The sequence below is a fragment of the Apis cerana genome, linkage group LG7, assembly GCF_029169275.1.
Source record: "Apis cerana isolate GH-2021 linkage group LG7, AcerK_1.0, whole genome shotgun sequence".
In the NCBI taxonomy this organism is placed as follows: domain Eukaryota; kingdom Metazoa; phylum Arthropoda; class Insecta; order Hymenoptera; family Apidae; genus Apis; species Apis cerana.
In genome coordinates, this window is record NC_083858.1 from 8,577,595 (window position 1) to 8,590,280 (window position 12,686).

The 12,686-nt window shown below is 35.6% G+C and overlaps 1 protein-coding gene across 1 annotated transcript in view; it reads left to right on the top strand.

Annotated features, from left to right (window-relative positions):
- The window catches only part of LOC107993146 (titin), a 207,009-nt gene that overhangs the window by 55,927 nt on the left and 138,396 nt on the right, over positions 1 to 12,686 (top strand). The window contains 9 exon segments of the mRNA XM_062077058.1: positions 3,264 to 3,607; positions 4,124 to 4,355; positions 4,657 to 4,854; positions 5,045 to 5,248; positions 5,324 to 5,487; positions 5,837 to 8,812; positions 9,498 to 9,717; positions 10,700 to 11,443; positions 12,277 to 12,462. Coding sequence (XP_061933042.1) covers positions 3,264 to 3,607; positions 4,124 to 4,355; positions 4,657 to 4,854; positions 5,045 to 5,248; positions 5,324 to 5,487; positions 5,837 to 8,812; positions 9,498 to 9,717; positions 10,700 to 11,443; positions 12,277 to 12,462 — 5,268 coding nt within the window.

Here is a 12,686-nt window from a genome sequence, read left to right on the forward strand (position 1 = left end):
AATTCGAAATGTCATTCGAAATCCCGCGCTCGGATTAATAAGTCGGATGTCCCGGTGGATTTCGATCTCGTCTGCTAGGTGAACTATTTCTGTCTTTGATTCGTGGGCAAGATATTTTGTCGGCCCGCGCGAAGGGCTTCTACAGAAAAAACCAAGAGACGATTCGAGTTGAAACATGCAACTTAACCTTTCGACAAAATCGATAAAGTTTGAAATCGTGTAATTTCTCAGAGAGAGAGAGAGAGAGAGAGAGAGAGAGAGAGAGAAAGAGAGAGAGAGAGAGAGATATCCAACGATGAACGCGAGGGAATAAATTTTAGATCCTCCGTAAATAACGCTTTCGCTGGACCAATGACTCGAACTCGGATGTTTCGTGATTTCGTGCGTAAATTCAGGACGAGTTGTGCCGAATTTTCGCGGTCCAGATATGTCGGGATGAATTCTCGGTTCGAGAGTATCGCTTTTTGGTTCTTGGCCAATGTACACACACTTCTTTCGATTGGTGTGAAACTTGTTGCAAATTTTAATCAATTCTTTTTTTGGGAATAAGTTAGATTTGTTAGGAAATTATAAATTAATTAAAGTTTTTATTCATATTTTTTTATTAATCGTAATTAAAAAAGGAATGCAATAATTGTTAGAAAATTCATTTTATCAATTTATAAGTGGGATCATAAATATGGATAATAATTATAAAATTATATATTTTTCATTAAATATATATATTTATTTCTTCATGTATCAAAAATTTAATTTTATATAACATCACAGATATGTATGAATAACAATATTATGTTATTTGAACGAGCAAAGATAAAAATTTTAACATTTTGCTTTATATTTTGATAATAATATTTATTTATTTATTAATAGTATAATAACAATATATATATTAATAATTCTTTCTTTGTGTAATATAATATATAAATATGCATGCATTAGTAATTCTTTTTCTCTTAGATCTAAGAGTTTATCTTAGATCAAATTAATGCAAATAAATTAAATTAGCAAAGCAGCATTAAATTTCATTATAAATACAATCTTATGGAATCACAATTTTCTAAGTGTAACTTAATATTACAAAAGAAAATATTCGCTTGTATCTAACTTATTTCTAATAGAATCAAAATCTCGAGTCTCATTCATTTTTAACAGCAACAACAAGTTTAATAGGAAACTAAACTGGTTCTTTCTTCGAAGAAAAAGATGAGATCGAGGTCATTCTTATTATCTCAAAATTTCAAAGAAATAAATTTCCTTAAAAAAAAAAAACTAGTATTCTCCATAACCATGCCCATAAAACACGCGATTCTCATTAAGATTCTTCGATGTTTCTTTCGTTTACACGCCAATTACACCTTTTTCCTATCTTTCGAAAAAAAAGAGAAAGGTGCGAAGATATTTCTAAAAGGGGATCGAAGATCGTGTCTATTCCCACGTTCGACACGACTTTTTTCATTCGCTCACGTTTGAGTAACGTCTACGTCCTCAAGTTCCGTTTCCGGTTGCTGCTTAGAATCGAATAGACGCGGAATTTCTGCAGGGCAATTTCTTGTTGCACCATCCACGCGGATTCAAATTCGACGATTCTAATGTGGCATTAAAACGGGCCAACTATTAATACATCCGTGATTCAATATATTAATGTGACTCGATTTGCGAATATTCATGATTTTCGATCGATATATTTACATCGCTTTTTAATAATAAAGAAGAAAGTTCTTTGTAATCTTATAAAAATTCTGGGTTCTTTTCAATTATATAAATTGAATTGAATTGATCGATCTATTATGATTTTTTTCTTGTTAATTTATATTATTAAAAATTCTTTTTCAATCAATCAATTAAGAAGAATTTTAAAATAATTCTGGCTTTTGTTATTTTTCTTTATAACTTTTTTGAAGATTGAGATAAACTAGAATTTTTCCATTATTTTAGCTTAATAATACGTATTAATTTCTCAAATCGATAATGCAATAAGATTCAAGTTTAAAATTTTCAAAATAGTAAAAAATATTTAAAAAGTTGTAATATGAATTTATTATTCTATTTTTCAGTGGAAAGTTAAAAATTGACGTTCTTGCCTTGAATATTTCTCAAATCATGACAATGACAAAAATAAAAATTGATCAAAATCTAACAATTTAAAATATTCAAAGAAATATTCAATATTTTTTAGTGACCTTTTATTCGTGCCTCTATAACACGGTATAATATATTTGTATATTTCATACTTGTTTTTTTTCCTTTGACAAATGTGCTCCATTTTGTTGAGTGAAATTATATTTGGTATGCGTGCCTTCCTTCGATGCCAAATTGTCCGGAGTTTAGGTTGACCGCAGAACGTGAATGAAATTCGGGACATTTTTCGATGACATTCGTCTTGTGCCTTATATTTTAAATATATACTCTTTATACTCCACGTTCACTTTGTAGCTAAGTTATTTTCATACAATCTGTTGTGTAATGACGATCTCGGAGTATAAAATCATATACACTAATTACAATAATTGATTATAATTGATTCTTTGTACCTCTATTTTTTATTTGTTTATTATAGTATTTTTAATAATCATTTAATTTTTTATTACTTTAAATTATTATATTTACTAGATATATAGATTATACAATTAAATCAAAGAGTAGATTCATTATTTTTTTACTCATTACTATAATTACATAAATTCTATGTATATACAGAATTAATTTTATTCTGATGAGATCGATTAATAAGACAGATACTTATAAAATATATATAAATTTTTATATCATATATTATTATATATCATATATCATTTATTGAATTATCGTATTATAGTTTATATATTACTTATAAATATTTATTATTTTCATGAAACAAATAATAATTAATATCTATCTTATCTTAACAATAAAATAGCAAATATATCAACTTTTCCAGGTCATTTTTGGCATGACAAGAACTCAATGACTCACTTCTTTCACGTGATACTTTATATATAGTCAATAAAGCAGGAAAAAAAATAAAATCAAACTTGGCCTAAATTAATAAATAAAATATAAAAATAATAATTATCCATCATAAATTAATTACATAGACAATTCACCACCATTACATTCCATACATAAACTAATTAAAATTCAAACACCAAATTTCCTTTTTCCGGATGGCGAAGAGCTGACGTATCCTCTGACTCTTAGAGCTACACTTAGTCTTAGAACTAAAAAAAGAAGAAAGAATCAGAGGGCGATCTATTGATATCCGAATTAATCATGCTCGTCAGGTGGCAGGTCGGTGGAGGAGGTGAGAAAAGTTGGGGAAAAGAGGGTGGTCGACTTAATCGAAAGATTGCCCGCCGACGAAATGCACGCAGCGAGCAGCAGCGAGAAACACTTCTCCTCAGAGAAGTCCGAGGGCGAGGGGGAGAGCCAGGTGTTGACCAAGATGTCGCAGACCATCACCGAGTCTACGACCACCCATAAGACGACTAAGAAAGAGTACATCTCGTCCACTACATCCTCCACCTTGGCGAAACCAGGACAAGAACCCACTAGCGTGTCCGTGAAGACCACTGTACATAGCACGGAACAATTGTCCTCGGAGAATGGAGCGCCTCCTGTTGTGCAGGTTTGTTAATTTTAAAGCATACAATAATTATAATTCTATGAGCGATATAAATGAAATAAGAATGTTTCAATATTAACTTTGTGTAATAATTATTTCGATTTTAATCAGAAAAATTTAAAATATTGTAAATAAATTGTACAAAATAGTAATATTGGATTTTCAATCGATGCGATTGTGAAATTTTTGTTGATATCTAAATTGAGATGAGATGGAAATATATAAATATATATATAAATAATTATTTTTAATAAAAGTAATTTAAAAGATTTATACGAAGGAAATTATAAGAAAAAAACAATATTCTGTTCGTGGATCGTTAAATTTTGTTTTAATGTATAAATTAATAATATATAAAAAAAAAATATAAATTTCTTTTCTTTTCGAGTAAAAAGGATATTTTATTTTGTGAATTTTATTACTTTTGGAAATATATATATATATATTTTGAAGTAAAGAGAATTGAAAATTGCGAAGGAGAGAGGAATATCGACAGTGAATGTTACTTTGTTTGAACAGTCGTACAAAGTCGAGGAACACGAAAAGATCATTCAAGACCAACCAGGCGAGATTCGTCAAGAAAAAACTGTGGTGGTATCTCAAGACGAGGAAGGGATTAAACAAAGGGATGTCAAAGCTGCGCAAATATCGAAACCAACCAGAAAGTCGACTGCGCCGAGATTCGTTTCGCCTCTCACAGGGATGATCGTGGATCAGGGCACTGATATTATCCTCGAAGGAATTATCGATGGTAAAAGAGAAAATAAAGATCATATTCTCTTAACTTGCAATAATAATTATATAAAATATATAAATGTATATCGTAAATATATGCAATCTTAATTCATAAATTGCCCGTGAAAACTTCACTATTACTTTTCACTATTATATAACTAAAAAGTGGAAGTATCATCTTGTATTAATTAATTAATATGATTAGTTTTAATTTTGAACTAATATTTTCTCTAATTACATTGAAAAATAGAAATGGATTTAACAGATTAAGTTTGGCAAGTTGAATGATAAATTAGGAAATTTTATTTCAATTACAGGATTCCCTCAACCTTCAATTAGCTGGTCGAAGAACGGGCAAGAATTGAAAACGAAAGATGGAATGACGATCACTTACGCTCATAATCATGTCCGTTTGGAACTGAAGAACGTAAATGTTAAGGATGCGGGACGATACACTTGCACGGCGAGCAACGAAGTCGGTTCTGCTAGTAGCACGGCTGATCTTGTCGTAAAAAGTATACAATTTGACGATTACGAACTTTCAATCGAAAGAAATCTCATTAAAGGATTTTAAAAATATTTCTATCTTAATATTTTGAACTTGAACTTATTTTTTGATATAATTTATTGATAAATTTATTTTTTTTTATATTTCAATTTAATTTAATTTCTGCAACACGATTAACGTTATTCCATAAATTTCAGAAACGATATTCCCACCGGTATTCGGCAGAAGATTGCAAGCTCAAGTTGTGAAACGTGGAGAACGAGTCAATATGGAGGTAGAAATCACAGGAACACCGGAACCCACGGTTACATGGTTCAAGGACGATGTGCCTATCAAAGAACGTCCACCTGAATTGAGAATTAAGCAACAAGGAAATTGTTACATGCTCGTTATCGATAAAGGTAATTTCTATCTTTAAAAAATTATTTACGTTAATAATTTTAAAGTTATTAATTTTAAATGAAATGAATTTTTAGCTGAAAAAGCGCATGCAGGAAAATATATGGTTCGAGCAATAAATGCCGGTGGTGAAGCCCAAAGTATAGCAGACTTTGCTGTCTTCGAGCCAACGCCTGACACTATGACGGAAGTTCATAAAACTGTTATTTACGAGAATGTGCAAGACAAAAAAGTTACTCAGGTAATTATTTTCTCTGATTAATAATTAATCTTTCAATAAAAATTTCCAATATTTCTCGATATAAAATTCAATCTTCAATATAATTAATTTTTTAATAAAGAAAAAAAAAAAAGAAGAAAGATTCGAGTCAACTTTGTATTTCCAAATATAGAATACAATCTCTAAATAATATCTAATTTGAAATAAAACAAACAACTTCCTAATATAAGATCAAATCCCTCTAATTATTTATCAAAAAAAAAAAAAAAAAAAAATTAACAAAACTCGGATGCCCTAAAAATCCACAATAATAAATTTTGTTAAAATTTTCGATACGAGACAAAGTATAAAGCACTGTATTCGTATTTAGTCCGACGAAGAGAAGAGAGAGGTTCCTTCTAGCAAACTTCCTTCAACAACGACGATTCAACAGATTCCGCCGTTAAAAACGACACCTATTGTGTCATCCACCTCGATATCAGAAACGACCAAAACCATAGAAAAGATAGAGGAGCCGGAAAGCAGGATGAGTCGTTCGGAAACAATCTCGTCTACGGTTGAATCACATCAATCGCAATCAAAATCGGAACAAAAGTTCCACATGAAGTTGGAGCACAAGACGCCAATCATACCGGAGCCAAGGAAGGAAGAAAAGATAGTAACGAGGGAAGTGATTCGCGAAGAAGTCGAGAAGAAAGGCGCTGAGCCGAAGGCTACAGTGATCGAGGAGAGGACGAAGATCGAGAACGAAAATATAGAAACATCAACAATAGCCAAAAAGGATGCATTGAGCTTCTTCGAATCGATGACGAAGGAAACGGAAACTACGCCTAAAGGTCCCAAAGAGATGATTAAATTAGTGGACGATGCTGATGGACACGAAGTGAAGGTTGGAAAATTGACGAAGAACTACGAGAGATCCACTACGTTCCAGGAGGTAAAGAAACCTGAACCGAAACCTGCAGAGATTCAAACGACGAAGAAAGCTGTCCATGAGATATTCACGAAATTGGAGCAAGGGAGTACAGCTTCTCGTGGAGTTGACAATAAACTGTTCGATTTTCCGTACGAACCGTATAAGCCACCTTCGGTAGAAACCAAAAAGACAATCGTGAAAGAAACAGTTAGCTCAGGATCATCGTCTGTTCAAGGATCTCTGATAATGTCATCAAAAATGGAGAGTAAAGTGGAAAGTAAAATGGAAAGCAAGTCAGAATTATTGGAGGGTTTTAATTTGGTGCCAGAACCTCCACCGGAAATTGGTTACATGCCGAAGCCGGAAGAGTTAAAAAAAAAACGCCCTGAAGTATCGATCAAGGCTAAACAGCTCCAAGAATCCTTCGATAGAACTCTGTCCCCAATAGATGCGCCTGTTGGCGGTGTGAAGATTTTCCCCACGCCTTCTCCAAAGGTAGCCCCAATGTTTTCCACGCCACCACTATCCTTTGAGCTCGAGAAGAAAGAGGTAGTCGAGGAGCCTTGCGTGAGAAAGGAAATCCACGAGAAAAGGGACTATGTGTCTTCGTTCAGAGCTATGTCTCCTAGCAGACCTTGGTCATCGTCGTCTGATGTGGAAACTAGATCACATATATCCACTGATCTGTCAGAATACAGGTGTCACTCTGCAGCGTCAAGTCATCAAGAGATACTCAGATCTACGTCGCCCAGACCATCGGCTGACGCCTTGGCTATGGAAAAATCTTGGGCAAAGAAGTGTGCCGAGTCTAGCCGGAAATCGTGGCCTCCGCAAGAAGAGTCGAGATTCAAACAAGAATGGCAAACTCCTGGTGAAGAGTACAAGAGTTCGTCGAAGGAGTTTAAAAAGGAAGTCGAAGAGACGCCTGAAGGTGGTATCAGAAAAACCAGCATGGAATCGTCCAGCACGACTGAGAGGCGATCCTGGAGTTCGAAACAGGAATCGATGGAGAAGATCTCGAAAAGAGCTCCGTCACCACCGAAAACGCAACCGATTATCTACAACGCGGAAACAATTAAAGTAGATCACGTGGTGAACAAGATGGAAGAGAAATCTCTGTATGAGAAGTACACTAGTGAGAGCGATATTAAGAAGCTGGAAAAGTCTGAAAAGTTCGAGGAGAAATATTCGAAAAAATGGACAGGCTCGGATGATTTAAAAGCTCCTGGTCTTGTCAGGAGTGTGGAACCACCTAAAAGACCCGTGATCCAATTGTACCATCTTACTCCACCTACTGAGCAAATTATTTTAGAACCTGGCCCACCTCCGGAAATCGGATATATTCCAGCACCGATAGTCAAAGAGAAGAAAATCGAGAAGATAGAAAAGAACTTGGAAGTGTCGTTGGAGCATCAGCCAGCTAAGATCCCTCCAGGAGGAATCAGAACTATTCCTCCTGTGCCGAAAAAGGAAGAACCTCCAGCACTGCCTCCGAAAGACGTCAAAATGACTCCACCGCCGATTCCAGCCAAACAATCTACACCTATCGAACCTCTGGAACCATTTCCATTCAAGCCTTCTCCTACATCTGCACCGATGAAGAAGGTGCCTCCTCCACCAACTCCTACGAAATTCATCAAAGGAAGTTTCACTCAGGAAAGCGACTATGAATCGGATATGGACGGTCACATGAAAGCAAAATGGAGGCCGTACGAGAGTGATGGCGAGGAGCCACGTTATAGAAGAGTCCAAGCTCCAGTACCTAAGCCAACCAGACCTAGATCAACCGAGCCTGAACCACTTCCTCCATCTAAATTTGAAGTGCCTCCATCGACTGTAGGTCCACCTAGACCGGTGATTACCAAGGAACAACAGGAAAAAGTGTGCAAGAAGACTATCGCTACCACTGTTAAGAGGCAAGAAAGAGAGATAAAACAGCAGCAACAAAAGTTCCAAGTAGGCCAACCACCTGCTATCGAATTGAAACCAGGCTCTCCACCTATCTACGTCCAACCAGCGAAGAGTCCAACTCCAAAGAGTCCACCCATGAAAAAGCCAGAATCTCCTAAATTCAAGATAAAAACGTTCCAACAAGAAAGTGGTTACATGGCAGACACGGATGAGCCTTTTCAACAGAAGTCATCGATTCAATCGATGCAAAAAAGCTTTGGCAAACACGAATCTTCATCGTCTATGACCTCGCATATGGAGTCTCGTACCTCGTATTCGGAAAGTCGATCGGAATATTTCGAGAGCAAAAGTTACGATAGCCGACAACAGCAGCAACAGAAGAAAGAATCGTTCATCGCGCCATCCGCTCCCTTGGTTACGAAACAACCTGTACAACCACCGGTTCAACAACAACGTAGTTCGTTCGTTGAGAAGAGCTACGTATCTTCCGCGTCCCCATCGAGATTCAGTTCCACGAAGGTTCGAGAAGTGTGTTTGCACCGCTTGATCTACATAGAGGACAGTGTGATCGGAGTGGATTTGTTTGGAACGAAGAAGAACGATTCTTTGTTTAATCGAATGAAGTGATGCGTCTAACAAATGTCGTTTTTTTCTTAACTTTTTGTGTTAAGCTAATATTTGCAATGTTGTGCACTTTTAACTAATTTATTTATATAAGTACACATGAAGAGTTGGATATATAGTTCTGTTGCTTTATCTAGTTCTCAATCGGTAGATATTTTGATCATTTTTGATCATTTATTAAATTAATGAAATTTATATTAGAATATTAATTTTAACAGAATTGTTCAAGTTTGAAATGATTTTTGATACGTATTTTTTATTTTATAATAATTTCCAACGCATCCTTCGAGTTTCTTATTACTCAAAGTGGATTCTAAGTTTTGAATGCTTTCATTTTATTTCGCATATATAAATTCAATATAGCGAAATATTTCATATTGAAACATACATAATGAAAAATTAAAATAGATAATAATATAGATAATAATATAGAAAATAATAAACAAAATATTTCTAAACTTAGTTGTGCAAAAACTGATTGAGAACTAATTGTATGTTTTTGTGTTTTTCGTTACTGTTTACTATTTTGTGAACGATTGAAATGTATTTACATGAAAATAACATATTTACTTTTTTCCAGGAAACTATTTATACCACGGATCAATCGCACAAGAAGTTAGAGACAACGAAAAAAATTCTGCCGCCCTCTCCGAGTCCTTCCAAATTCGTGAAGGGCGAATTTCGCGAAAGCGACTACGAGAGCGACTACGACGGCAGAATACCACCCCTTTGGAAACCGCGAGGCTATGAAAGCGACGACCAATCTTTCAGATCCGTGAAACCGAATCTCGCTGGTCCAGGTATTTATAAATCCTGACGTAAAACGAGAACTTCCTCTTACGATATTATTGAATATACACGAATTTATTAAAAATTGTGCTTAGTATCAATCACACTAGTAGTTCTTTTTTCCATAAATACTATATAAAGTTACGTTTATACTATGTAACAAAATCTTTTGTGTAAGAAAGTATATATAAAATTTTAATTATAAATGGGATATGTATAATTCGTATTGACTGAAACAAGTTACCAAAAATTGATTCAAAATATGTTGTGTTAAATAATATTTCTGCATATCTGGAATTATTATAAGAGTATCCAAATTATAAACGATATAATAAAATAATACTATTTTGTTATTTAGTGTAAACGAAACTTAACATTTATAAAACATTGGTTATGGGAAATGTCAAAATAAGAATTGCTTTCCAACAGCGTCAAACAGAACACAATCGACTGGCCAATATCGATGGGTCTCTCACTCTTTACGACTTTTTTCCAGCTTACAACAAGTAGTCCTCCTGGCAAGCTTTCTTCCCTTCTCGTTGTTTACCTCGCAAGACAAGTTCTCCTCTCTTCCTGCTTCGCTTGCTTCTCTCTTTTCTTCTCGGCCACTCGAAGTACGTACTTTGTGTATCCCAGCTTTCTCTCCGAGTCTTTCTCCCATCATCTTTTGTGGCTAACCTTCATTTTCTTCTTCTTCTTTTTCTTCTTCTTTTCCACTCTATATCACGCTGGTTTCACCCTCGTTTCAAGACACACCCGCGTTTCGCACGATGCTTCGCGCAAAACGAAATGAAAAATTAGAAAAAAAAAGAAAAGAAAAAAAGAATTCAAACTACAACACCGTTGGATAATGGAAGCTCGATCGTCCATCGAGAATGAAAAAGGAAAAATTCGATCAACGACGAGTGAAACCAAAGTCGGCGCGCCCTCTGTCCGCTTATGTCTTCGCCTCGTCGACGAGGTCAGCTGGGGTCACTCATTTTGTACCAATAGGAAAGCCCAAGGAGCCTCGAGTGCCATTCATCGAGGAGCTCGAGAAGAAGAAGGAGGACAGAGTCGCAACGCCGACCAAACCGAAAACAGTTCTTCTTCCCGGCTCTCCGCCGGAGATAGCCTATGCACCCCCTCAACCGACATACTACGAGGCTCGATCTGGCATACCTTTCCACAACGCGATCGGTACAGAGACGAAGAAGACGGTCAGGATGGATGAGTCGACCGAGAACAGCAGAAGGATCGTCACTGTCGAGCAAACGAGTCGGGTGATTAAGTTCGGCGATCAGAAATCCACCGCCACTGACTTCAGAGGCTTCGAGAGCTCCGATCAAAGGCAGAAGACGGCGTTCAAAGTGCCGACCCCGAAGAAGTTCGTTCAAGGTCAATTCAGGGAATCGGATTATGAGAGCGATATCGACACGAGGATCAGGGCGAGATGGGCTCCGCCCGAGAGCGACACTGAGGAACCAAGGTATAGGAAGGTCCAAGCTCCCACGATGAAGGTGCCAAGGTCGGCCAGCGCCCCTGTCAGACAGGAATACGTGGTGTCTCCGTTGGAATTTGATACTGGGCCACCTATATTGAAGAGGCAAACCTCGATGACCCAACTTCGGGACGAGGGCAGGGTGATAACTCAGGTGACGAGGGATATTGGCTCGGGACAGGAGGAGGTGCTGAAGCCCGGCTCACCTCCGGAATTCGGTTTTATCTCAAGGAGCGATGTGAAGAAGGCGGCTACTCGTAAGGATCACGATTGATGTCTATATTTTTGCGCACGCTTGCCGGCGGGGGTTGCTTTTGTTATTTGACCGGAGAGAATTTGTACACGTATATGTAAAGTTTTTGCTTTTAATTTCTTCAGGGAGAAATTATTTTTAGTAGAAAAGGGGAGAAAAGGAAATTGAAATCTGTTGAAGAATCATCGCTATAAAATAATAAGATATTTCATTTCACTTGACACCGTTTTGTTGTTTTAATGATGTCTCATAGTGTTTCTGAAGAGATTAAAGAAATTCTGAAAAGTAATAGTTATTGTTGTGGAAATACTTGATAAATGATTAGATGTATACATATGTATTGTAAAAGCTTCAATTTATGAAAGCAATAGTTAAAATTCTTGTGAAAAATAATTGTTGTGAGAGGATTTAAAGAAATAAACATTAGGAAAGAGTTTATTTGATAGGAATATTTGAATAATTTATTGAAATTTGGGGCTTTTGTCTAATAACTTTATCATTTGACGCGAAAATTTAATTTTTAAATTTATCTATTTATTTTCATATCTTATATTACATTCTTAATATATAGAATAAAAAAATATGACAAATATTAATTGATATCGAAACAAAATATTTGTTTCTAATAATTAAAAAGTATCTATTTTCATATTTTCATAATTCTTTATCTAAAATTCATATTCATTTTCATATCCAAAGAAAATTTCATTTTGTCTTTGATCATTCTTCTCTAACCGTCTCTCTTCCTTTGCGCGCTTTCTAAAAGAACGAAAATAAAGAATATCCCGCTGGCGAGCATTGTTATCCCGTAACACGAAAAATCTGACACATCCGCAGACGTCGCGTCGCGACACATGAGCGACATGACCACCAGCTTCAAGTCGAAAACCGAGAAATTCGTCAGCGACATCCAGTCGGATCTGAAGCAAGGCAAGCCGATCCTGAAACATCCGGCCGACAGTCGAGCAAGTGATGGCGACGAGCCCAGAACTTACAGAGAGGAGTCTCGACATTCGGAACATGGTAATCGATTTAGACTCTGTAATATAATTCCAATTACAACGTAGAAATTAAGTGTAAATTTTAATTAATGTAATAGAAATTATTTGATTATAATGAAACCGAATAAGCATTTGCTTAAGAATGAGAAATTAAATTTATAAAAGATTATGATGTACGATTAAAATTATTGAAAAATAGAAAGTACAATCGAATCCCTGTCATAAACGATTCAGGAAATATTATCT